The sequence below is a fragment of the Phascolarctos cinereus genome, unplaced genomic scaffold (genome assembly GCF_003287225.1).
Source record: "Phascolarctos cinereus isolate Bilbo 61053 unplaced genomic scaffold, phaCin_HiC Scaffold_7;HRSCAF=346, whole genome shotgun sequence".
Taxonomy (NCBI): Eukaryota; Metazoa; Chordata; class Mammalia; order Diprotodontia; family Phascolarctidae; genus Phascolarctos; species Phascolarctos cinereus.
Genome location: NW_027556180.1, coordinates 101557868 through 101585529, shown reverse-complemented (window position 1 = coordinate 101585529; position 27662 = coordinate 101557868). Strand labels below are relative to the sequence as shown.

The following is a 27662-nucleotide window of genomic DNA, read 5'->3' as shown; positions in this document are numbered from 1 at the left end:
AGGATCAGAGAGTTTAAGTGATTTGCCTAGAGTCCCACAACTAGAGTCTGAGGCATATCTTTTTGAATCAAGTCAATTTACCAACAGCCAACTGGCTGGCAACCAAGATACAGGGCTTTAGCTATTAACTAAAATCAGTTTAATGCTCTGTGACTAGTCCGCACTTCTGACACATACTGCATATGATCTAGGGCAAGTCACTTCTAAATGCCCCAGGCAGCTTCTCACCAAACCGAACCTAGACCAAAAGTTCTTGATCCGTTTTGGTATAGAAGAATTAGACACACACACGCACGCACACGCACACATGTCTTTAGGAGGGAAAAAAGATTGAAATGTGAAATTCTAAAAAACCAGAAAATTAGAATGTATGTACCTGAGAGTAATATAGCCTATATGCTTAATTCTATTAATTAAGCAAAAAAAAAAGAGAATTTTAACAAAAGGGAGGCATTTGACTCATTCCATAAGAAACCTAAATAAAGTAAGTGGGCTATTTGACATTCAGAGAGAAAAACAAGGTTGATAAGCATAATTAACAAGAAAATAAGAATGGTGAAATCAACAGTTCTAGAGTAGTAACACTTTTTCCACCTCAGTCTTCAGTCTGTCAAAGAGAGAGTAAGGTCTAGGGGAATATAGCTTTAACAGGATGGGGAAAATAAAAGAATCAGGAGAAGGAAAGGAAGAAAAAATTTAGCATTCTGTGGAATGAAATTTATTTCCTTTTAAATCCTTTCTCTTTCCTTTGTGTGTAAGTGTAATTTGGAGGGAGGTCACTTAGGTAGTGACAAGGAAGAAAAGTGATGCGAAAACTAGAAACATTTTTGGCTGGTTTGGAAGCAGACTCATTGGTCCTTATTTGGAGTTAGTGGTAAAGCAGGGTGAAAGCAGTAGAGGGAAGGTACCTGGGACTGGGGAGTAGGAAGCAAAACCTATCCACCTTAGGGTGTAATTGTATTAAACAGTGTGGAGGAGCATAGTACCTCCCAAGTTTCTTTTGTGGAGAGTCACACTGGAGATGCCTTCTCTTGGCATGGATATCCCCCGTTGAGTTATTTCACTCAAAGTGAGGGGGTATGTGGATCACTGAGGGTGTCTTGTCTTGAGTTCATAGGAGCATAATAAGAGGGGTAGACTATTCTGGTCTCAAGAGGGGCAAGTGATGAATGTAATGGCATGAAATACAGTTTCTTAGTATTGCTTTTTTGCTACTCCCCCTTTTTTAGAGAGCCATCTCATTTTTTTAAGCATGATTTTCTGAAGGAAAAAGAAAATGATTAAAAGAAAAAAAATCAGAACCAGTCACTACATTGAAAAAGTCTGAAAATACATTAAATGTTCTACATCAATGGACCTTGCACCATTGTAAAGGAGTTGGGGGAGATGTCTTTTCTTATTTCCTCTTTGAAGTCATGCTTGCTCTTTGCAGTTGTGCATTGTTCACTTTCATTTGTTTTGTGATTGTTCTTTTCATTTATATTATTATAGTCATTATGTGTATTATTTTCTTGATTCTGCTTATTTCACTCTGCATCATGACATTCATGTAAGTCCCTGCTTCTCTGTATTTACCATATCTATCATATCCTGTAGTATAGCAGGAGGAGAAAGTGAGGCTGGTGACTTTGCACAGCCCTCCCTCATTTAAATCCAGTTCACTTGGTTTAGGCAGCACTTCCCTGATGTCTTGGTCCTCTTCGAGAAGGAAGGATAAACAACAACATCAGCCGTACAATAGTATTCCATTATATTCACGTGTCATAATCAATGAGTATATTCTTTCCAATTCTTTGCTGCCATAAAAAGTGTTGGTAAACATATTTTGGTTTATATAGGGACCTTTAAAAAAAGATCAGTGGCTCTTTTGGGGTAATAGAATCTTTGGGTCAAAAGGTGTAGTTACCTTATTTGCTTTTCAAATACCACCAATGTGACAACCTTCCTATAACCCCTCCAGCATTGACAGTTTTCTCTTTTTTCATCTGCCGATTTGTAGAGTGTGACATAAAAGTTGTTTGTTTTGCTATTCATTTCTTTTATTAGTGATATGAAACCTTTTTTTAATATGGTTGTTACTAATTTGTGATTCTTCTTTTGAAAACTGTTCATATTCTTTGACCTGAGATAAGTGATTATTAATAACCAATGATTTGAGGAGATTCAGATTTCCCCCTTTTCCTTTTATCCTCATTTCAAGACCTCAGTCTCTGAAGGTTGGGCTAACCTTCTCCTTTATCCAGACACCACCCAGGTGGGGAAGCCATTGTGCTCTACTCAGATTTCTGTGGGGATAAATTATTTGAATAGATTCCCCAAGGCTGGGTGAGGGGTAATTTAGAACTAAATGACAGGTCCAGCCCCTCCCTCATTGTAGTATACATTCTCCCATTGTTACTCAGTCAGGATTGATTGCCACCCTGGGCAACACCTTTCTTCCGATGGGGATATAAACCATGAGCTCACTGCTGGGATTATCTTCCATCTAATAGTCTAAGAGAGACAGATGGCCAAATGACCATCTTTTTATTAAAATACTGGCATTATTAATAAAATGATTAAATTACCCAGAAATTATATCTCTCAAGCCTTTTAAAACACCACAGAATACTAATTCTGTTGAAGGAATTTGGTTTTGGTCTTATGTTTATCAGGTTTCCAGATATCTTGGATACAAAACCCTAATCTGAGAAATTTGCTAGATTTTTTCCCCTTCCATTCAACTGCTTACCTTCTTAACTTAGATGCAAAGAATGGTTTTGTTTATGCAGAAACTTTTCAATTTCATATAATCAAAATTATCTATTTTATCTTTTGTAATTTCCTTTTGTTTTTGGTTGAGGATACTTTCCAGCCAAGGGCTGCAAAAGGCGTGTGATCTGGTTCTCTGATTTTAAAAATAGTACCTTTAATATTAAGATCCACTTTGAATTTATTGTGGAATATGGCACATGATGTTTATTTAAGTCTGTTTTGAGTCAGATTGCTTTCCAGTTTCCCCAGCCATTTTTACTGAATAAGGAGTTTTCAAGTTATTTATATGTTTGATTTTATTGAATACGGGGTTACTGGCTTCCATTATTTCTGATTTTCCGTTATCTAGTTTGTTCTGCTAATCTATTCTTTTTTAGCCAATGCCAAATGTTTTGATGACTACTGCATTTCCACATAGTTTGAGTCCTAGAAGTGATATTCACCCTTCGTTCCTCTTTTTTCCTGATTATTTTCCTTGATGTTCTAGATACTTTGTTTCTCAAAATATTAATACATTAATAATTAATAAAAATTAATAATAAAATATTAATTCCTGCTTATTGCCTTTACTTATTTTTCTTATTGTGATCACTGGCAATTCTAGCATTGTATTAAATAGTTGTTTTAATAATAGGCATCTTTTCTTTTTATCTCTGATCTTACTGGAAGGGCCATTAACTTTTTCACCCTTATATATATAATATTTACTCTTAGATTTAGAGAAATACTATTTCATATGCTAAGGAAAGCCCTAATTGTTCCTATGATTTGCAGAGTATTGGACTAAAAGTTGAATTTTAAAGCATTTTAAATTTTGTTTTAAACTTAGATATTTTTGACTTATATTCTTTGAATATAGCATATTACTTGGTTCACTAATAAGTGAAAGCTAATAAAAATGTTAGCTCAAATTTACTTATATTCTTAGGTTGTAAATAACTGTTAATCATTGGTATATTTTAAATATTTTTATTGATATGTTTTGTTAAAACATCACCTTTGTTTTTTTCCAAATCACATTCCCATCCCTGTCAAATTATTCCTTGAAAAGGTATATAGCACAGCTCACCAACGCATCAGATAATGCAGTGTTCCATACCTATTGCCCCCCTTTCTTGAAAAGAAGGGAGAGGGGTACATTTTTCTCATCTCTTCCTGGTACAAGCTTGGCCATAATAATTATACACTGTTCAGTTTTATTTTTGTTTTGTTCTGCTAATATTTTTGAAGTCATTGTGTATATTCCTGATTCTGTTTTTTTTTCTGAAATTATAAGACATCTCATGCTCTTAATTCATGTTCAACATGTTTTTTAGAGTAATTCTGTTACATTATTGTACCAAAATTTGTTTATAGATGGACATCTATATTGTTTCCTTTTCTTGGCTACCACAAAAGGTGCTGCTATGAATATTTTGGAACCTTTCTTTCTGTCTTTAACTTCTTTGGGATTAGCACAGGATCTCTGGGTTGCTTATTATGGACATTTAAGTAATTTCTTTATCATAATTTCAAATGGTTTTCCAGAATGGTTGGCTAATTAACAACTTTACCAGCCATATATTCATATATTTCTCTTCCAGTAGTCCCTCCAAAACTGAATATTCCAGACTTTGGTCATCTTTGCCTTTACTATGTTTTTGAAGATTTTTTCCCCCTAGAGTTTCAGTGTGAATTTAAAGAAAATTGTTTTTGCAACTAGAATGGTCATTTATTGAGTTAATTGGCTTTCAAGGAAATTTGTAGTCTCTCTCCTTGGTACTAAGATTCTTGCTATCACACATTCTTCACACTTAATGAAATGTTAAGATGACTAATAACTGCATTATCTCTTCTTTTCCTTTTAAATGTTAAAATATACATGACAGTGCTGTCAATTAGGACACCATGTTGGAACTATTACAGAAAGTTCTCTCTGTCTAAAAAATCCAGATAAGGTTCTTTAGTGTCTGCTTTTTGTTTAATTAATTTTATTTAAACTGTCAGCACTGATTATCACTGTGATTATTCAGTATGAGATAATACTCAATAGGGTGCTCATTTAACTCTCCTAGAAGATAAGTGATATTAATTTACAAACTCAATTCATTGAAGACAAAGCTGTAACTGCAATAATTAACATGTCTTATTACCTCCAAATGACATTATAGTAAAATCCCCATGTGTTTATAGCTAATTCTTTGAAGAATGCAAATCAATTAGAAATCATTTATTAATATTCTTTAACTTTTTACATTGTTGTTAATTAATTTTTAGGTGTTTTTTTTCACTTTGTATCTTGTTAATTTTCATTTGTTCTTTCTTTGTCTCTTTCTGTTTCTCTGTTTTTGTTTCCAGTTTACTCTCTAGAGCCTGCCAGGTAGGATAAACTTTGCTGGAAGGAAGTGAACTTCCTGGGCCATCCATTCCATCTTGGTTCCTCCTAGTACCAACTATGGTCTTCTGCAACTTCACCTCTATTTCAGTTACCTTACTTGACCCTACCCCCAGGCATGTACTCCCTTTCCCTTTCCAGTTATACAGTGCTGCTTCCTGTCCTGAGAGGAATCCATCTTGAGGCCATATATACGCCTTGGAATTGGAACATCTGCTCCATAGATAACCTCTGCTTTCATCTTAAAACTTTTCCTTTATCACTTCTTCATCTTCTTGTACTCACTGAGACCTGGTTCCCTCCTGATGACACAGCTTCCCTGGCCACCTTAGTTTCTAGCATTGTTCTATACTCATTGGTCAAGGAGGGGAACTGGGAATATTTTTTGCTTCTCACTGCTACTTCCAGATTCTCCTTCTACCATCATAGCTCAGGAACCTCTCCTCCTTTGAGGTTCACTCAATCCATATTTCTAGTGGCTATTTTCTACTGAATTTCAGGACAATTTCCTTCTTTTCTCAATGAATTCAGTACCTAGGTTTTTTTCTCTTCCCCGAGTCCCTGCCCCCATACATGCATACATGATACTCCCTCGAACGTCCTAACCTTCCACTTTCTCAGATAACTCATTTCCCATGTCCTACTTCTCTACATTTTCTTAGCACAGATGGTCATACTCTTGGTCTCATCATCACCCACAAGTACTCTACTTCATGAACTCTGAAATTCACTTATCTGATCATAATCTGTTGTCTTTCTATCCCTACTTCTCTCTTTCAACCTCTAGCTTTGTTCTTCTGTCCTCATTGAGACCTCTAGTTCCTCAGCCCCTTGTTTCTTTCCCCAGTACTCCCACCTTGGTTTCCCCTTCTTCTTTCTCTATCTTGGACCATGGGAGAACCAAAAATTCAGCTCTATCCTGTCATCTTCTTTCAAGTCTCTTGTCTTCTTTATCCTGTTGGTGATCTTGCCCTGACAAAGCCCCAACTTTGGACTGTTCCTACCAACTACTGGCCTTTTTTTCTATTCACATATTGCTGAATGAAGCTGAGTAAACTGATAAAACCATATTGACTGCTTCCATTGCAAATTTTGTTAAATATTCTCAACTGTGCCCTCACTGATGCAGAGCAGTCCTTTTGCCCCTCCTTAATTTATTTAGCATCCCAATCACCACAGTGGTTTTCCCAAACATCTTATCCCTTTGCAGACTTCTCATAGTTTCCCCTCTTCCTCTCCTCTCTGCCAAGAATATTACCTACTTTACTGAAAAAAATTGAGACTGTTCTCTGAGATCTTCCTCTTTTCTCCTGTTCTTCCCTCCTCATCTCATATCACTCAGATATGTTCCTCTATTGTCTTTTACCCCTGTCTCATATGAAGAGGTGACTCTTGAAATGAAATTGATCTTTCCAAAGATAGTAATGATCTCTTAATTGCCAAATGTAATCCTCATCTGTCTTGATTCTCTGCAGCATTTGACATTGTTATTCACCTTCTTCTCCTTGATACTCTTTTCATTGGGGTTTTCATGACACTGCTCTCAGATAGGTAGGAGGTGTACTCTTTTCTTCCTTTTCTGTACTATTTCCCTTGGTGAGCTTGTCAGCTCTTATGAATTTAATGACCATTTCTATGCAGTGATTCTGGGAACTACTTATCCAGCTCTAACTTCTCTCCTAACCTCCAGTCTCATACCTTTAACTATTTATTTGATATCTTTTTTTTAATAGTTGATTTGTTTTTACTTTTCAACATTCACTCCCATGAGATTGTGAGTTTTAAATTTTCTCCCCCTCATTTTCCTCCTCTCTCCCCAAGACGGCATGCAATCTGATGTAGGCTATACTTATACATTCATGTTAAGCATATTTTCCCATTAATCATGATGTAAAGAAGAATTAGAACTGATGGGAGGGACCATGAGAATGAAGTGATAAAACAAAACATCAAAAAAGAAGGAGAGCAAATAGTATGCTTCTATATGCATTCAGACTCCATAGTTCTTTCTCTGGATGTGGATAGCATTTTCCATCGTGAGCCTTTTGGAGTTGTTTTAGGTCCTTGCATTGCTGAGAAGAGCCAAGTCTATCAAAGTCAGTCACCACACAATGTGGCTGTTACTGTGTATGATATTTTCCTGGTTGTGCTCATTTCACTTGGCATCAGTTCATATAAGTCATTCCAGGTTTTTCTGAAGTCTGCCTGCTCATTGTTTCTTATAGCACAATGGTATTCCATTACATTCATATACGATAACTTGTTCAGCCATTCCCCAATTGATGGGCATCCCCTCAATTTCCAATTTTTGGTTACCACAAAAAAGAGCTGCTATAAATATTTTCGTATATGTAGGTCCTTTTCCCAGTTGTATGATCTCTTTGGGATACAGCCCTAGAAGTGCTACTGCTGGGTCAAAGAGTATGTATATTTTTATAGCCCTTTGACTCTAAATTGCTCTCCAAAATGGTTGGATCATTTCACTACTCCACCAACAATGCATTAATGTTCCAGTTTACTCACATCTTCTCCAACATTTATCATTTTCCTGTTTTCATGTTAGTCAATCAGATAGGTGAAAATGTGGTACCTCAGAGTCATTTTGATTTGTATTCCTCTAATCAACAGTGATTTAGAGCATTTTTTCATACCACTGTAGATAGATTTAATTTCTTCATCTGAAAACTGCCTGTTCATATCCTTTGATCATTTATCAAATGGGGAATGACTTGTATTCATATAAATTCAACTCAGTCCCCTATATGTTTTGGAAATGAGGCCTTTATCAGATACTGGTTGTAAAAATTCTTTCCCAGTTTTCTGCATCCCTTCTAATCTTGGTTGCATTGACTTTGTGCAAAAACTTTTCAATTTAATGTAATCAAAATTATCCATTTTACATTTCATAATGTAATCTATCTCTTGTTTGATCATAAATTATTCCCTTATCCATAATCTGATAGTAATTCCTTGCTCTCCTAGTTTGCTTATAGTATCAATGAGTCTTTATTTCTACATCTTGTACACATTTTGATTTTATCTTGGTATAGGATGTAAGATGTTGGTCTATACCCAGTTTCTGCCATACTATTTTCCAGTTTTCCCAGCAGTTTTTGTTAATGATTTCTTATTCCAGAAGCTGGAGTCTTTGGATTTATCAAATAGTATATTACTATAGTCATTGACTATTGTGTCTTGCATACCTAACCTATTCCACTGATCTGCCACTTTATTTCTTAACTGGTACCAAATAGTTTTGATGATTTCTGCTTTATGATACAATTTAAGATCTGATACAGCTAAGCCACCTTCCCTTGCATTTATTTTCATTAGTTCTCTTCATATTCTGGGCCTTTTGTTCTTCCACGTGAATTTTGTAACTTTTTTTCTAGCCATATAAAATAATTTTTTGGTAATTTGATTGGTATGGCATTGAATAAGTAAACTAATTTAGGTACTTATTGGATATCTTATACTGTGTTCCTTAGCTTAAAATCAATATCTCTAAAAGTGAACTTGTTTTCCCCCCTAAGCCTTCCCTTCTTCCTGACTTCATTATTTCTTTTGAGGGCACCACCATCCTCCCAGTCATCCAGGTGACTAGGTGACATCCTTCACTTCTACCTTTCTTTCACTCTACCACATATGCAATCTGTTTCCAAGTCCTGTTGATTTTTCTACCTTTGTAACAACTCTTGTGTATACCCTCTTTTCTCTTCTGACATTGCTACCACCCTGGTTGGTGTCCCTGCTTCAAATTTCTTCTGTTATCCACTTATTTGTCAAATAGATCTTCCTAAAGCACAGTTCTTACCATGTCACCCCACTACTCAGTAAACCCTCTTTCCTACCTGTTATCTCCAGGATTAAAGACTTGACCCCTTACTACTTTTCCACTCTTCTTATACCTCATTCTTCTGCCTCCTCACCCCACTCAATGATTCAGTGACATTGGCTTTCTTATTGTTCCTCACATACACTATTACTCTCAATTGCTAGACCCTGGGCATTTTTACTGGATAGCACTGACTCCTGAAACTCTCTCCTTCCCTGTTTCTGTCTCTGGATTTCTCTGATTTTCCAGTTTCAGATCAAACATGACTTCAGTTGACTTATAATGAATCATGGGTAGAGAGGTATAAGGGAATCAAAATGAAATGTGTTTTTAGGCATGGCCAATATGTTTTTGTTTTTGTTTTTTTACTTCAGTGTGTTCATTTATGAAAGTTTTATTTATTAAAGCTTTATTTCTTTGTTTATTAAAGTTTTGGTGTGGGAAAGCGGTGTTATTTTCCTATTTTTTACAAGAAGCCATTCACAATCCTATTGTGAATCTCTATTGATTATTTCCAGTTTATCCTGTATATCTGTCTGTCTATCTATCTATCTATCTATCTATCTATCTATCTATCTATCTATCTATCTATCTGTCTGTCTGTCTATGTCTTGTTTGCAAGGTTGTTTGCATGTATCTCCTCCATTAGGCTGTGAGTTCCTTGAAAGCAGATATTGTTTTTTTGCCTGTGTATCTCCAGGACTTAGCATAGTGCCTGTTACAATGTTTGTTGACTTGACTTGTCTTTCATTCCTTCCTTCCTAAACCATCTCATCAGTTATTTTGACACACATTGTAGGTATTTAATAAATGCTTCCTCAGCTGAAACCAAATTTTAAATCAGTAACAATCCCTGTTCTAAGGGAGTTGACAATTTTAAGGGGATGACACAACTCAAAGTATGAATATCAAGGCAGCAGAGAAGCAACCAATGGATACATTTTGAAGATTAGTAGTGATGATAGAGTGGTTAATAAGCTGGAGAAGATGGGATAGAATAGGATCAAAGGTAGACGTTGAGAGAACTTTCTTGTTGAAAAGAAAGGCTACCTCTTCATATGAGACAGTGAAGTAGATATTTGGCAAACGTATCTGAGTGATGTGAGTTCAAAAGGAGAGTTTTTTTGGCAAATGGCCTTAGGTTTTTTGAACCAATATATTCATCTGAGAGAGTGAGTGGAAGAGGATGTCAGATGAGGTTTGAAGAGAGATGGAAAAATTTGGAATACTCAGGGTTGTGAGTGGTTTAGTGAATTGATTAAGATTAAAATTGATTAAGTGAAAAAGGGTCGCCTAACTGCAGTGAGGTCCCGTGTTGAGATTAGGTAGCAAATTAGTATGTACATACCATGATTTTGTTATTTTTCGCCTCTATTCAGTAGTATGTGAATAGGGAAGGTGGCAGATTGTGAGAGTAATTTGAAGTTGGGATTTGGTAAGGCATGATTGGTGATAGGACCAGGTGGCAATGGATTTGAGTACAGAGGATGGCATAGAGTTGAAATGACTTACCAAGAGGTGAACATAGAGAAGGGAGAAGATTGTAGGCAGTGCAGAGTGATAGCTCTTAGGGGTGGAAGGATTGGCTATCATATGAAGAGGAAGAACAAGGTTAAGAGTAGTAAGGCAGAGGGAGAGATAGAATGATAAAAGATTATGAGTCTAATGTAGAAATATTGGAATTCATAAACATGGAAGCAGAACACTTGTGGGTGATGGCAAGGTTAAGGGTATGACCATCTCAGCCTGGAGAAATAGATCTTGGGAATTCTGCAGACTGAGAAACTGGAAATTTAAGGTGTTTGAGAGAGTATGAATATGAATTTTTGAAGTCTTCTAGTCTAAGGGCAGAAGTTGGAGGAGGAGAGACTGAGTGAGGTGCTGAACTTATTGAGTAATATACAAGGATGAATAAAAAATTGTATATGAAACAGTGAACTTTTATCACATACAGTTTAAAAAATATAATAAATTTAGCAAGGTGGTAATAACATTTTTATATTTCCTTCTGAACTAATTTTTTTCCTCTGTATTTTTAAAATGGATATCGATGCTAATTTCTTTCTTATTTTATTTCTCATTACCCTTTCTTAACGCCTTTTTCTCACTCTGAAACTCTTAATAAGTAAATACACTTAAGGAAAACAAACCAACACATTGCCCATGTCTGAAAACACATTTCATTTTGACTCTCTAGTTTTATACCTCTCTAACAGCGATGCCTCTCTTTAACAGAGGCATGATTGATTTATCTTCAGTCTACTGAAGTCAAATTTGATCTAAAGTCTTTGTCAGTTGTTTTCCTTTACATCTTTGCTCCTCTGCTTCTATTCATTGCACTCTTCATCAGTTATACAAGTCTTCCTAACTTTCTCTGAACCTTTACAATGTGTCATTTTTAAAGTGCAATAACATTCCATTGCATTGTATAATCACAATTTGTGTGGCCATTTCCTAGTTGATGGGCACCTATTTTTTTCCTTGAACAAAAGATGTTAAAGGTATTTTTTAATATTTTTGTACTCATAGGTTCTTTTTTGTTTTGTTTTGTTCTCCCCCCCCCCCCTTTTGTTGGTCAGTGGGGGTTAAGTGACTTGTCCAGGATCACACAGCTAGTAAGTGTTATGTGTCTGAGGCCAGATTTGAACTCAGGTCCTCCTGAACTCATAGATTCTTAAGAGGCTAACTAGTAATGATATTTTTGCTTCTTTTTCATGCTACCTCTTAGGGTATTTGTGAGGGGAAAATGGTTCATTTTTTCCTTTCCTCATGTTGCAGTGGAGATTTGCTTTCTTGTAAGCATTACATAAATGATAGAATATATATACTAACTTACTGGTGCTGGAGAAATAAATACCTTTTATTGCTTGGAGATTAGATACTAAGGGTATTTAGGAATATAGGAAATCCTACAGTGTTTTCTGAATTGTTTTGTGCTTTGTGGCTCCAAAATTCTGCTTAGAGGTATTTTTAAAAAAATGCCAAAATATATAATGTACATTCTAACTTAAATGAATAGTATTATCCTCAATTCTAGCACATGTCATTTGGAATACATTCTTTTAGGTTTGTGTTGGTTATGATATGCTTTTACATATTTGATTTAGTGGCATCCTAAGGTATTGACTTTGAAATCAGCAGAGGAAATACTTAAATATGCTGTTCTGATAACATTGGTATTTGCATTTATTGACATGTTTAAATTTGCAATATTGATGTTGCATTAATGATGTTTTGCATAATTTTTCTTTGGAATAAATTTAACATCTTAATTTGCAGGGGCAGAGCCTGACTTGCTGGTTGACTTCGCAGATATAGGGACAGTTCTTATAGTGGTAGCTTAGACTTAGAAACTTTTCTAGAGCCCAGTGTAGTCTCTCTTGCACAGGTGGCCTAATTAGCTCATCGGGGGCCTCAAAACAAAGCAAAAAAATGAAGCTGCATTTCAGTTTGTGTATAGCTTGATTTATTGACTTAGCTCTTGACTTTCCTGAATCGGGTCTTATATGTGATAAATTTAGTAAACAGGCTAACATTCATTCAGGTCTTTTTCTTCAATATTTCATATATTGGAATCATAGATCTTTTGAAATAGGCCAGCAGGTCATTACTAATTGTGTATGCCTGTACATATTTTGTTACAAGCAATGACATTTAGTTTACATTCACAGAGAAAGAATGGCAATTGCTGACACAAAAATTCTAAATAATGAATACATTATTGGATGGGCCTTAACAGCTACAAACCAGATATGATGATGAAATGAATCACTGTAATCATTGTTTGGTCCTGCCACACCTGGCTACTGATAAATGACTAGAAAGAATGATTAGAGACTTTACATATTTAAAGCTAATCATTTTGCTAAGCTTTTCTAGCTTTATCAAGAAAATAATGGATGTTTGGATTATTCATTTGGGAAGGTATATAGGTTGGATTGTCATCTAAAGTTCCTTCCAGAGTTAAAGCTGTGAACTTACAAAAATATAACAGTTTGAAAATTTAAGTGAACCAGCAATGTCAGAGCCCGGTCATGTCAAAAATTTGGAAATATGAATAAATAAAAGAAAAAAAAAACTGCCAGCAGTTTAATGGATCCAGGGAGGTCCTAGACACAAACCTAGAGGAAGTGAATAACTCTACATGAACTATGGGCCGAGTCTTAGATGACGATTTTGACCACAAGGTCTACCAGAATTCCTTTATGATGAAACAAGAGATTAAAAAAGAAAATAATATGAATAAAACAAGATCTCTGGAGGAAAGAAGTGTAAAGTAATGCTAATCAAAAATGGGCTTAGGAAATAGGTTGGAAGATTATTTGAGCATGATTACACTACTTGGAAAAACAATTCCAAAAAAAGTCTTGGGTTCCAAATTTTAAGAGTTCATAAATATGAACTACCCAGACAAAAATCTAAGGTTTCAGGGTTAAAGAAAAAATAGTGTAAACAGCCAGGAAAAGAGGAATCATTGGCATTTTAATCTCTTCACAACCTAGACTGTTGTTACTTCTTTCTAGTCTTCTTTATACCTTATTCTGCCCTCCATGTAGTCTATGATTCAGGCATTTATTGTTCTATTTGCTGTTCTTCACTTAGAACACTTAGTCTGCTGATTCCGTGCCTTTTCTTTAAAAAGCAAAACAAAACAAAACAAAACAAATGTCAGTTAGCAAAAATCTACCTTCTTATTCCCAAACCTCCTACTTGGCTTCTGCTCCCACTTCATGCTTCACTTCTGCTCCCCTTCCCTCTGTATTGAGAATGAAAAAAAAAAGGCCCTTGTTACAAGTATGTATAGTCAAAGCAAAACAAATTTCCTTATTGGCTGTGTGTGTGTGTGTGTGTATGTATGTATGTCATTCTGTGCTCTGAGTCCTTCTCTATCAGGGGATGGATAGTATGTTTCATCATTAGTTTTCTGAAATTGTGATTGATCATTACACTGATTAGAGTTCTTAATTCTTTCAAAGTTATTTTTACTGTATTGTTGTCTCTATATCAATTGTTGAAACATAAATATAATTTTTGTTTAAATATAAGTTAATTGTATAAGTTATTCTAGTTCTGTTCACTTCATTCTGCATCAGTTCATAGAAGTCTCCTCATTACATTTATTTCTTACAGAACAATAGTATTGTCTCTCATTCATATAGGCATACTTTGGAGATATTGTGGTTTGGTTCCACACTACTGCATTAAAGTGAATATTGCAATAAACTGAGTCACGAATTTTTTGTTTCCTAGAGCATATAAAATTATATTTTCATGATACTGTAGTCTTATGTGTACAATAGTATTGTGTCTTAAAAATGTACATACCTTAATTAAAAAATACTTTATTGCTAAAAAATGCTAACTGTCAAGTGAGCCTTCAGTGAGTCATAATCTTTTTGCTGGTGGATGTTCTTGCCTTGATGTTGATGGCTGCTGACTAATCAGGTTACTAGTAGTGGTTGCTGAAGGTTGTGGTGGCTATGGCAATTTCTTAAAATAAGACAACAATGAAGTTTGCCTCATGGATTTATTCTTCTTTTCACGAAAGATTTCTCTGTAGTGTGCAGTGCTGTTTGATAGCACTTTACCCACAGTAGAACCTCTTTCCAAATTGGAGTCAATCCTCTCAAACCCTGCTGCTGCTTTATCAACTAAATTTATGAATATCCTTTAATATTGTTGTGCCTGAGGGAGGCTTGAGGAGAGGAAGAGAAATGGGGAAACAACTGGTTGGTGGAGCAGTCAGAACACATTCATCAATTAAGTTCTCTGTCTTCCAAAACAATTACAACAGTAGCATCAAAGATCAGTGATCACAGATCACCATAACAGATATAATAATAATGAAAAGGTTTGAAATGTTGCAAGAAGTACCAAAATGTGACACAGAGATATGACTTGAGCACATGCTGTTGGAAAAATGGCACCAACAGATTGCTTGGTGCAGGGCTGCCACAAATCTACAATTTGTAAAAAACTCAGTTATCTGTGAAGTGCAATGAAGTAAAGTACAACAGAACAAAGTATGTTTGTATACTGTAATTTGCTTAGCCATTCTGTAATTGAGAGGTACTCCTTCAGATTCCTATACTTTACTCCTCAAAAAGAACTATAAATACTTTTTTACAGTCTTAAATTTTGTTTTGTTTAGGACTAATTCCTCCCTTAAGCTATCCTCCCTAGAGGCTCCACTTCTCCTCTTTCCCTTTCTATTTCCCTAGTGAGTAAAATGTACTTCTGTATCCAACTCTGTGTGCTTGTGCCCTTCCTCTCTGACGAGTTTAGATGATAGTTAGTAGGTTCAGGTGTCATCAGTTCCCTCTTCCCTTCTTTGTTTGTATAGACTTCTGCTGGAGCATCCGGATTATGTGAGATAATTTTCCTTGCTCTCACTTTCCTTTTAGCCCCTAGTATGTTCCTCTTCTCTTCCCTTTCCATTTTTCTGGTCTTTTCATCAATGTCATTAAAGATCCATTTCCCTCATAGCATTATATTCTGTTTTGCCAGGTTAACTATTCTAGACTGTAAGATTCTCTGCCTCCTGGAATATTGTATTCCAAGGGCTCTACTCCTTTAAGGGTGGCTGCTAAATTGCTGGCCTTGTGGCACTTGAGTTCTTTCTTTCTAGCTGCTTGCAGTATTTTTCTCTGACCTGGGAATTCTAGATTTTGTTTGCAGTGTCCCTGGAAGTTTTAATTTGGGGGTTTCTTTCATGAAATGACCAGTGGATTCTTTTCTTTTTTCTCTTTGCCCTCTAGTTCTAAGAGATCTGGACAGTTGTCTTTAAAGATTTCTTGGTCAATGCATTCATATAGTCAAATGATTCTTAATTTTTTTCTCTTTGTTCTGTTTTCTAGTTTAATAGCTTTTGTGAAGAGATACCTTACCTTCCTTCCTTCCCTCTAGCCCCCACTTCTTTCTTTCTTTCTTTCTTTCTTTCTTTCTTCTTTCTTCTTTCTTTCTTTCTTTCTTTCTTTCTTTCTTTCTTTCTTTCTTTCTTTCTTTCTTTCTTCCTTCCTTCCTTCCTTCCTTCCTTCCTTCCTTCCTTCCTTCCTTCCTTCCTTCCTTCCTTCCTTCCTTCCTTTCTTTCTTCCTTCCTTTCTTTCTCTTCCTCCTTCCTTCTTTCCTTCCTTTCTTCCTTCCTCTTTCTGTTCCTTCTAATATTTTTTGTTGGCTCATAGAGTCATTGGCTTCAACTTGGTCTGTTGTAATTTTCAGGGAGTTTGTTGCTTGGACAGGGTCTAGTACCTCTAGTGCCAAGCTGTTAATTTTCTTTCCAATTCTTTCTTCAGTAGCACTCATTTTTTTAAAAACTTTTTTTTAAAGCACTCTCTATATTACACACTTGGGCTTTATTTTCCTTCTTTGTAAAAAAAGGGAATTGGACTAGTGATGGCTTCTGAATTCCTTTCTGGCTCTATCTCTGTGATTCTCTGATCTTCCTTTGGGCTCAGTTTCTGTTAAGTTAAGGTGTTAAGTTAGATGATTTCTATAGTCCTTTCCAACCTTAAATTCTGTGACTTTAAATTTATAAGCCATGTTATATTTGATAAGTAATTTAACTTTCCTAATGTGGAAAATAGGGATAATTCACCCACTTTCTGCCTCAAAGGATTTTAGTGTTCAAATGAGATAATGTTTGTAAAGCACATTCATTATAAGAATTAAGGACTGTGTAAATGTGAGCTACTGCCACTATTACTACTACTATTTACTTTTCATATGCTAAGTTCATGTTATTAAAATCACTATTACATTGTTGCTGAACAGAAACATAAAATTGTCTTTGTTTTTTACGTTTCATGAGGCACAATTATCATTTGTGTATTTTTCTATTTTTTTATGCAGTTGGACAAATTTGCCAGCATAAGAATTCCAGGAAGTAAGAAAGAGAGACCTCCATTACTTAACCTGAAGCACACATTTTCCTCAAGCACTGATTGGCCTTCAACATCCTCAGACATGATGGAAAATAATCCTAGACCACTGTCTGAGAAAGAACTCCTGGTACTTTTTGAAAAAATGATGGTAAGAATTTACTCTTTGCAAAGCGCTTCATAAAAAGTCTTCACGTTTTCTTGTATTAAATGAATATTAGAAATAGTTTGGAGATGGATGCTGTTCACAAAGAGAGGGATAGGGGATTATGTCAGGAGGAATCAGTGGCATATCCTATATTTTTTTTTGTTTTTTGTTTGTTTTTTAGGCAATTAGGGTTAAGTGACTTGCCCAGGGTCACACAGCTAGCAAGTGTCAAGTACTTGGTCTGAGGCCGGATTTGAACTCAGGTACTCCTGACTTCAGGGCCAGTGCTCTATCCACTGCACCACCTTGCTGCCCCCATATCCTATATTTTTAAGATGTGATGAATTAGAGCTATTAGTGCTGTAGGTGAGATCTTGTATTAGGAAAAACGTATGATTAGTGATGGTTTTTAACTCCTTGTTGAGGAGGCAGTTTAGCATCTAGAGTTTAACAATAGTGTGTTCTGTTGTGCTGTGTTGTGTTATCCTGGGTTATATATCCAAGGTGTGACAGAGAACCTCTGAAGTCCTGTTCAACTTGATTATTTTGTATTTCTAGAGTTGCATATGAACCTGAATGTTACCACCAAAAGGACTCTTAGAAAGCATTGCTAAAGATTATGAAATCTTGAATAGGAAACTGAATACCTTAGAAACATGGTTGGTGTATTCATCACTGTTGCTAACTGAAGTTACAAGCTAATTGTTACAAGGAAGTGAACAGCTAATTAAGAAAATATCTGAAGAATGTGATTTGGATTTCCGTGCCATAGCTTAAACTATAGATAGAAATGATGGGATTTTCACTAGATATGTAATATATCAGGTATATCTGATATGTCAGAGGTATCAGATATCAAAGAGAGTAGGGACACCTAGAAATGCATAGGACAAAAATCCAGTAAAGAAGCAAGCAGTGAAACTTCCATGGCCTTTGTTACTTGTATAAATACATGCAAGGTATAGATTATAAGCAAGATGAACTAGAGAGCCTAATAGGAGACTTGATAGAATGAAATGTGGGACAAGTAAAATGTATATGTTATTTAAAAGCAAAAGTAGTGAGAAAAGCAGGGGTTGGGGGGAGGAGTGGAATAGCATTGTATACTAGGAGTTCTGTTTATATGAGGCAGTATAGGAAGCAGAGGTGAGGACAGTAGAGATCTCTTGGGTGAAGATCAACAGAGGCAGAAATAGACAAATTGCCTTTTTTTCCCCCCTTTTTTGGTGAGGCAGTTGGGGTTAAATGACTTGCCCAGGGTCACACAGCTAGCAAGTGACAAATTGTCTCTGGAATGTATCATAGCCTACTTGTATAGAAAAAAGAAATGAATGAAGAATTTGTAAAATAGGTATCAAACCAGGCATAGAGGAATCACATAGTAGTGATGGGAGGCTTAAGCTATCCAGACATCATGAAAATAATGATGATGATGGTGATGATGATGATGATGATGATGATGATGACGACGACGACTATGGTAACAGCAACAACACAACAACCTGAGGATGTAGGTGATGTTATTATCTCCATTTTACAGATGAGGAAACTGAGATATGCAGAAGTTCACTGACATAGCTAATAAGTATCTGAGAACAGATTTGAAATCAGGTCTTCTTAACTCCATGTCCAGTGCTCTATTCACTTGACCATCCAGCTGCTAATTATTTTTGGCTTATTTTAATGAGTTCACATGCTTGGCATGTACTTTGACTAATCTGCCTCCATTGGTGCCCTTCTGGTCTATACCAGTATATCTCTATTTGAGTGGTGGTCACGCTGATTACTTCTGCAATTATTAAGAATTTTAATACTTTAAATTCACCTACTTTGCATTTTATATTGCAGTCTCTTGTATTTTGCAGGAAAACTTCACTTTGTCCTAGCCTTTTATATTGTGCTCCTTTGCCAATTGTAGTGTGAGGCATAAGTTATCAAAATTGTAAATTTGCAGTTAGAAAGGACATTTGGACCCTGAGTCTGTTTCAGTTTTAGTTAATTGTTTATCCTGAGTGAATAATTCATTGACTCATTGAAGAGACTAGGTATGTCAGAGCCACAGTCAACCAGAAACTGTGAGAGGCATCTGTGGTTTTGTGCAAAGTGGACTGCAAGTCCAGGGACTTGGGTTTCAGCCCCATTACTGCCTGTGTGTCTGTGGGCAAGTCAGTTAGCTTCTCTGGTACTTTGATACCTCAGCTGTAAAATGAGGGATTTCCACTAGGTGGTCTTTAAGATTGTTTTTAGCACTAAAGCCTAGGGACCTAGTAAATTAGTAAATTGTTCAGTTGAATAGTTGTACTCAAAAATTACCAAATCGGTAGGTTTTTTTTTTAAACAGGAAGACAAAACATGAGATGTTAAATAGCATGCAAGAAAAGAGTACAAGATAGACCGCATGGAAATATACATGAGTAGAGGACAAACAAATGGTAGAGATCAGTATCAGTTTAGATTAGCTGAATTTGGTGATGGCTAATTTTTAACAGGTCTGAGGGGATTCCAGGCAAGGAAGGTCAGCTCCATTAGATTTATGGAGGAGCTAAATCTTAAGGCTGGTTTTGAGTGAGTAGGATTTAGACAAAACTTCTGTGTTAGGAGAAACTTTCCACTGAGAAAGGTGGAATGGCTTTTAGATGTGGCCATGACTGAAATATAAACATGGAAAAATTTCTGTTTGTAAATTTTTTTTGTTGTAATACACATTTTATTGTTTTTCTTGGAGATATGTACTAGTACAAATAAAACTTGAAGAATTTATGACAGAATTTCTTCTAATTTGTTAATCTCTTGCTTGTATTACATGTAGTTGAATTTTTGTCCTTAAAACATCAACTCTTAGGCACACCTGCCTTGTTGCTTAGTGGCAGCTACATAAAATTCTCATTACTTGATCTGAGCATGAAAAGGTGAGAAAAGTTTGTTTCAGGATGTGCATTGTTGGTCAGGCGTAGAGAATGTTTATAAGAGCTTGAGAGCTAGGCACAAAGGTCAACTATGTTGCAATTAATATATTCTAAGTGCCAACACTGGCAAAAAGTTTTGTCAAAAGTTATTCCAAATTTTAGTCTTCCTGTTATCTTTCTTATGTGCATATTATAATAAAACATATTAACATTTTATGTATCAAATAGTTATCAATTATTTCTTTTTTATTGTTAATTAATTTATTTTTAGTCTTCAACTTTCATTTCCACAAGATTTTGAGTTCCAATTTTTGTTCCCATCTCTCCCCTCCCCCACCGCATTCCAAATACCTCTTCCCCAGTCTTCCCTCTCTTCTATCACCACCTCCACACTTTCTCTTATCCCCTTCCCCTTCTATTTTCCTGAAGGGCAGGATAGATTTCTGTATTCATTGCCTATATATCTTATTTCCCAGTTGCACGTAGAAAGAATTTGAAAACTTTGAGTTTCAAATTCTATCCCTTCCTCTTTCCCCACCCACCCTCATTGAGAAGGCAAACTATTTGATATAGGTTATACATGTGTAGTCATGCAAAGCACTTCCATAATAGTCATGTTGTGAAAGACTGACTATATTTCCCTCCATCCTATACTGCCTCTTGTTTATTCTATTCTCTCCTTTGACCCTGTCCCTCCTCAAAAGTGATTGCTTCGGATTGCCTCCTCCCCAATCTGTCCTTCCTGTAGGGAAGATAGATTTCCAAACCCAGTTGAGTGTGTATGTTATTCCCTCCTTAAGCCAAATCCGATGAGAGTAAGATTCATTCATTCCCTCTCACCGCCCTCCCCACTGTAAAAGCTTTTTCTTGCCTCTTTTACATGAGATAATTTACCCCATTCTTCCTCTCCCTTTCTCCCTCTTCTAGTACAATCGTCTTTCACCCCTTAATTTTTTTTAGATACCTTCCCTTCATATTCAATTCACCCTGTGCCCTCTGTCTGTCTGTCTGTCTGTCTATCTATCTATCTTCCATACAATTACCCTACCACTGAGAAAGTTCTCATAAGTTACAAATATAATCTTTCCACATAGGAATGTAAACAGTTCAACTTTAATAAGTCCCTTATGATTTCTCTTTCCTGTTTACCTTTTCATGCTTCTCTTGTGTCTTGTATTTGAAAGTCAAATTTTTTATTCATCTCTGGTTTTTTCATCAAGAATGCTTGAAAGTCCTCTATTTCATTGAATATCCATTTTTTTTCCCCCTGAAGGATTATACTCAGTTTTGCTGGGTAGGTGATTCTTAGTTTTAATCCTATTTCCTTTGCCCTCTGGAATATTATATTTCAAGCCCTGTGGTCCCTTAATGTAGTACCTGCTAAATCTTGTATTATCCTGATTGTATTTCCACAGTACTTGAATTATTTTTTTCTGGCTGCTTGCAATATTTTTCCCTTGACCTGGGAACTCTGGAAATTGTCTATAATATTCCTAGGAGTTTTCTTTTTGGGATCTCTTTCAGGAGGTGATCAGTGGATTCTTTCAGTTTCTATTTTATGCTCTGGTTCTGGAATATCAGGACAATTTTCCTTGATAATTTCTTGAAAGATGATGTCTAGGTTCTTTTTTTGATCATGACTTTCAGGTAGTCCAGTAATTTTTAAGATATCTCTCCTGGATCTACTTTCCAGATCAGTCATTTTTCCAATGAGATATTAGCTTCCATTTGCTCCATTCTAATTTTTAAGGAATGCTTTTCTTTCTTTCTTTCTTTCTTTCTTTCTTTCTTTCTTTCTTTCTTTCTTTCTTTCTTTCTTTCTTTCTTTCTCTCTCTCTCTCTCTCTCTCTTCTTTCTCTCTCTCTCTCTCTCTCTCTCTCTTTCTTTCTTTCTTTCTTTCTTTCTTTCTTTCTTTCTCTCTCTCTCTCTCTCTCTTTCTTTCTTTCTTTCTTTCTTTCTTTCTTTCTTTCTTTCTCTCTCTCTCTCTCTTTCTCTCTCTCTCTCTCTCTCTCTCCTTCCTTCCTTCCTTCCTTTCTTTCTTTCTTTCTTTCTTTCTTTCTTTCTTTCTTTCTTTCTTTCTTTCTTTCTTTCTTTCTTTCTTTTTTTGGTTGAGGCAATTGGGGTTAAGTGACTTGCCCAAGGTCACACAACTGGTAAGTGTTAAGTATCTGAGAGCAGATTTGAACTCAGGTGCTCATGACTCCATGGCTGGTACTCTATCCACTGGCCACATAGCTGCCCTGAGGAATGATTTTCTTTAGGATTTTGGATCTCCTTTTTCATTTGGAAAATTCTGCTTTTTAAGACATTCTTCCCCTCATTGGCTCTTTGGACCTCTTTTGCAGTTTGGGTTAGTTTATTTTTTAGGGTGTTATTTTCTTCAGTATTTTTTTGGGTCTCCTTTAGCAAGCTGTTGAATTGTTTTTCATGATTTTCTTGCATCACTCCCTCTTCTCTTCCCAATTTTTCCTCTACTTCTCTTACTTGCTTTTCAAAATCCTTTTTGAGCTCTTCCATGGCCTGAGACCAGTGCATGTTTTTCTTGGAGGCTTTGGATGTAGGAGCTTTGACTTTGTTGTCTTCTTCTGGTTATCTGTTTTGATCTTCTTTGTCACCAAAGTAAGATTCTATAATTTGAGTTTTTTTCCTGCTCTTTGCTCATGTTCCCAGCTAATTACTTGACTTTTTTTTTAACTCTGTTAAGGTAGAACTCTTTTTTCAGTGTGGAGGGTGTATTGTCCCAAACTTCAGGGGTTTTGTGTAGTGGTTTTCAGAGAAAAAATAGAAAACCGCACCCCCCTGTAAATTTTCAGTTCTTTGCAGGTGGTGAGATCAAAGGTGAGGTGTTTACTATTTTCCTGGCCTGTACTCTGGTCTGTGAGTGACCACAAGCACTCTTTTGTGCCTTGGAACTGTGAGGAGGATTCTCTCTCCACTACCACCAGAAACTTTGCTTGGCCAGCACTCATCCTCACTGCAGGACTACCACCCAGGGCTGTGACCCAGATCCAAGCTTGGGCAAAGCAAAAGAACCCTGCCTCAATGCCAGCAAAGAGATCCCTGCAACCACTAGCTGATCAGCTGCTTGATCCCTCCACTGTCTGTGGGCTGAGAGCTCCAGAAGCAGCCACTGCTGCTGCTGTGGCTGGTTCCCCAGGGCTCCGCTAGGGCCAGGACTAGACTGCTCTCCTTTCACCCAAGTCTGACAGACCTTTCCCACTAGCTTTCTAAATTATCTTTGGTGTTTGTGGGTTGAGAAGTCTGGAGACCAACACAGCTGCCTGTGATTCTGTGTCATGGGTACTGCTCTCTCTGTCTTTGCCAGCACGACCTATGCTGAAATGTGCTTCTCTCCCAGCTCGGCACAACAGACCTTTCCTGTCAACTATTCAGGTTGTCTTGGGCTGGAAACTTGTGTCTCTTTGTCTTTTTTGTAGGTTCTGCTGCTCTAGAATTTGTTTAGTTATTTTTTACAAGTATTTCAAGGGGTTTGGGGGAGAGCTCAAGCAAGTCACTACATTCATTCCACCATCTTGGCTCTGCCCCAGCAATTATTTCTGAAGAAGGTTTGTATCAGAAATCTGGTTGACTAGGAAAAAGTTTATCTTCAGTGTGGTATCATTATTTTTTCATTTCTTTAAGTTTTCTTTTCTTTTCTTTCTTTTTTTTTACAAAATTATCAAACATCAATACACATGAATATTTTATATGCCAAGAACAGAAAAAAGTATTGTATATGAAGCAGAAGCTTTTTGATAAAGTTTTTTATGTGAATATTAATTTTATCATAAAAGTAACAAAATAGACAGCTAGGATAGCAGATCGTTTAGTACTCCTGGAAACTCTCTAAGACTGTAAGTTGGAAATTAGGTACTTACCTAAATTAGTAAGTAGAGGTATTTCACCAAAAGTTCTCTCCATGGATGAAATCACGGCTCCAAATCACAAAACTTATTACAGAGTTAAAAAAAAAAACATCCCATTTCTCTATATTCTCTTCTGAACTTCATTCTATTCTCTTTTCTGAATTTTTTGAATGATTCATTAATACTTTTCCTCCCCCTCCCCTTTTAAAATCACTATTACTTCCTTCTCACTCTCCACCCCCTCAGTCCAAATCCTCAGGAGAAGCTTTTCTGTGTATATGTACAAATATATGAAGAAAGTTAAAAAAAAATTCCATATTGACTGTATCTGAAAATGGACATCTTTAGCATCCCTAGTTGATCAGCTTTTTGCCAAGGAGAGGGAAGAGTGTTTCATTTTTTTAAATCTATTTTATTTTTCCCCCAATTACATGTTATAACAATTTTTAAACGCTTAAAAAAGAGTTGAGTTCCAAATTCTACGTCTCTGTCCCTACTATCCCTGAGACAGTAAGCAATCTGATGTAGTTTATACTACATGTGCAGTCGTGTAAAACATTTCCATGTTAGTTATTTTTTACAAGACAAAGAAAGAAAGAAAAAAAATAGCATACTTCTGTCTGTATTCAGATAGTATTAGTTCTTTCCCTGGAGGAAGATAGTATGCAGTATGCTTCATCATTAGTCCTTTGGGATTGTCTGGGATCATCGTATCGCTGAGAATAGTGAAGTCATTCATAGTTTTTTATTGTACAATATTGCTGTTATTGTGTACAACATTTTCCTGGTTCTGCTCACTTTACTTTGCATCAGTTCATATAAGTCTTTCCTGGTTTTTCTGAAATCATTCTGCTTGTCATTTCTTGTAGCACAATACTATTCTATCACAATAATATACCACAGCTTGTGTAATCATTCCCTAATTGATTTACATCTTCTCTAATTCCACTTCTTAGCCATCAAGAGTGTTTTGTTTGGAGGCTTTGATTGGCGTTCTTAAGACTTTCTACATGGTTTTCCTTTATGATTCTGTTGTCCTTGTATAAATTATTCTCTTGATTCTGCTTACTTTACTCTGCATGCAGATATTCTTATGATTCTCTGAATCCACCTTTTCATCATTTGTATATCAATATTTCATTAACATCTCCTAAATAGTCCAGTCATTCCTTAATTGATAGCCACTGCTAGATTCTATAGTCTGGGTTATTGGGTTATTTGCTGCAACAAAAATTGCTTCCCTAAATTTTTAAAAAATGTGAACATTTGACTTCTTTGGAGGTATATTCATAGTAGTGCTATTGCTATGTTAAAAATCACATTATTGGAGCCATCTAGGTGGCGCAGTGGATAGAGCACTGGCCCTGGATTCCGGAGAACCTGAGGTCAAATCTGGCATCAGACACATAACACTTTCTTGCTGTGTGACCCTGGGCAAGTCACCTAACCCCATTGTCTAACCAAAAAAAAATCACATTATAATAAATTTTTTTATACAGTGTTAAATTGCTTTCCTGAAAGTTTGAACTGATTCACAGCTCCATAGACCATGAATTGTGTCTGTCTTCCCATAGACCCTCCAACAACTTTAGCATTTTTGTCAGGCTGATATTTGTGAGTTCTTTTAATTTGCATTTATTATTAATGATTTGGAGCATTTTTTCATCTGGTTATTGATAACTTGTTTTACCTCTTTTGAAAGCTCTGTTCCTCTCGTTTGACCATTTGTCTATTGGAGAAAACCTTCCTTGGAATAATGTAGGTTTTGTGGCATATTATAAACCCTATATCCATAAGTAATTAAGCTTTGTGAGTGCTTCCTTTTTTAAAAAAAATTATTTATTTTTGGTTTTCAACAAACACTTCCATAAGCATTTGATTTTTAAATTTTATCCCCGTCTCTCACCACCTTCCTCCCTAGGACAGTGTTCAATCTGATATAGGTTCTACATATACATTCCTATTAAACATATTTTCACATTAGTCATGTTGTAAAGAAGGCTTAGAACCAATAGGAGGAACCACAAGAAAGAAGAAACAAAACAAAACAGAAGAAGAAAAAAAAACAAATAGTATGCTTCAGTCTGCATTCAATTTCCGTAGTTCTTTCACTGGGTGTGGATAGCATTTAGTCGTTCATTGCACAACGTGGCTATTACTGTGTACAACCTTCTCCTGGTTCTGCTCAGTTCACTCAGCATCAGTCCATACAAGTCTCTCCAGGTTTTTCTGAAGTCTGCTTCCTCATCATTTCATATAGCATGATAGTATTCCATTATATTCATATACTAGTGAGTGATTCTTATTTAAATTTTGTCCAACACTGAACTTAGGAAGCAGTAGGTGATTAATAAATATTTTGTTTTTGGGGGGTGAAGAAAGTGAGAGAGAAACAAAAGAATTAAAGTGAAGATGGGGGCAGAGGCCTTGTTTTAATACAGTGTTCCATTGCCCCTGTAGTTTTCTAAAAACCACCTCCCCCCATTCAAAAAAGATCGCTGTTATGCAATGCCTCCTATATTACGCTTATAAAAATTTTTTAAGAATTAAATTTTACTTAATATTTATCTTCATATTTGATTAAAAAGCCAAATTGATGTGTTAGATGCATATTTACCTAAAGCAGCTAGGTGGCACAATGGATAGAGCACTGGGTTTGGAGTCAGGAAAACATGAGTTCAAATCTAGTCACAGATATTCACTAGATGTGTGACCCCAGGCAAGTCATTTATCCTCTGTCTGCTGCAGTTTCGTCAACTATAAAAGTAGGGGATAATAACACACCCACCTCCTAGGATTATTGTGAGATGAGATAACATTTGTTATATTTGTTATGAGTTTTTTTATGATATTTGTTAGGAGATAACACTTGGTGCAGTGCTTTGCACGGAGTAATCATTTAAAAAGTGCTTGTTTCCTTCTTTCCTTATAGATCTTTTTACATTTCATGAGTACCAAGACAGCACTCATGTTCAAAACTCAAGACAATACTTATTTGTCATCTCTCATTCTTGTAACAAGACTGAGACTTTCACAATATTACAGATTTCCATATGGATCAATATATGTAATGGCACAGGATGCTTCAGATCATGAAAAGCTGTAAGACATATCTAGGCATGATAATGTGGAGAGAGATAGCAAATAAAAAAGAATTTTATTTTGCATGCTAGAGCTCCAGATAACAAGGAACAGAAGAACAGGAGGTGGGTATTGAGCCATAATAAAGGAGAACGAATCATGATAAGTCTGCTACTTTGCAGGATTTGAACTAAGGTCTTAACTGACTTTAAGCCCTTCCATCTATCCAGTTATGCCACCTAGTTGCAGGGCCTCTGGTATCTCTTTGTATTGTCTGTGAGGCAATATGTAGAACAAATTATTGTAAACTACTTATTTTCCTAGGTTTTGCCTATTAGCATGGCTGAAGATCTTTGTGAATATAAATCTTTGTCCAGAAATGGGGGATTTAATTCTACATGGTGCTTAGATTCTTTTAGCATTTATTTCATTTTTTATTTTTTCGGGGTGAGGGGGTAAAAAAAGTGAAAAGTTTTTTTTCCTTTTGCTATTTCAGTTATTCTCAGTTTGATTTGGATTTTCTTTATGTAGAGCAACGTCTTATTAGGAATTTTCAGTCTTCCCTATATTCTGTTCATATTATATTATATTGCAAGATTATTTCTTATGAATGTTATATACTTTGAGTATTAAATGTGATTCTTTTTTGGAGGCAGAGCTATATTTATTCCTTCTGTGTTGAATTTTTTAAAAAAACTGTCTCTAGTAAAGTCTTCTCAGTTTTTGAAATCTACATCCCTGGTGCCAATCAGATTGTGAAGCAGCATAGTAATCTAATTTTTTGCATAGTTTTTAATTAAAAAGTAATTAAAAAGGAAAAT

General features: G+C 35.9%; 1 protein-coding gene across 1 annotated transcript in view; it reads left to right on the top strand.

The window, feature by feature from the left end:
• DIAPH3 (diaphanous related formin 3) overlaps positions 1 to 27662 on the top strand; it is a 447621-nt gene that overhangs the window by 54592 nt on the left and 365367 nt on the right. Inside the window, exon 3 of the mRNA XM_021006402.2 lies at positions 16812 to 16991. Within this exon, the coding sequence (XP_020862061.1) occupies positions 16812 to 16991 (180 nt within the window). The remainder of the gene's footprint in view (positions 1 to 16811; positions 16992 to 27662) is intronic.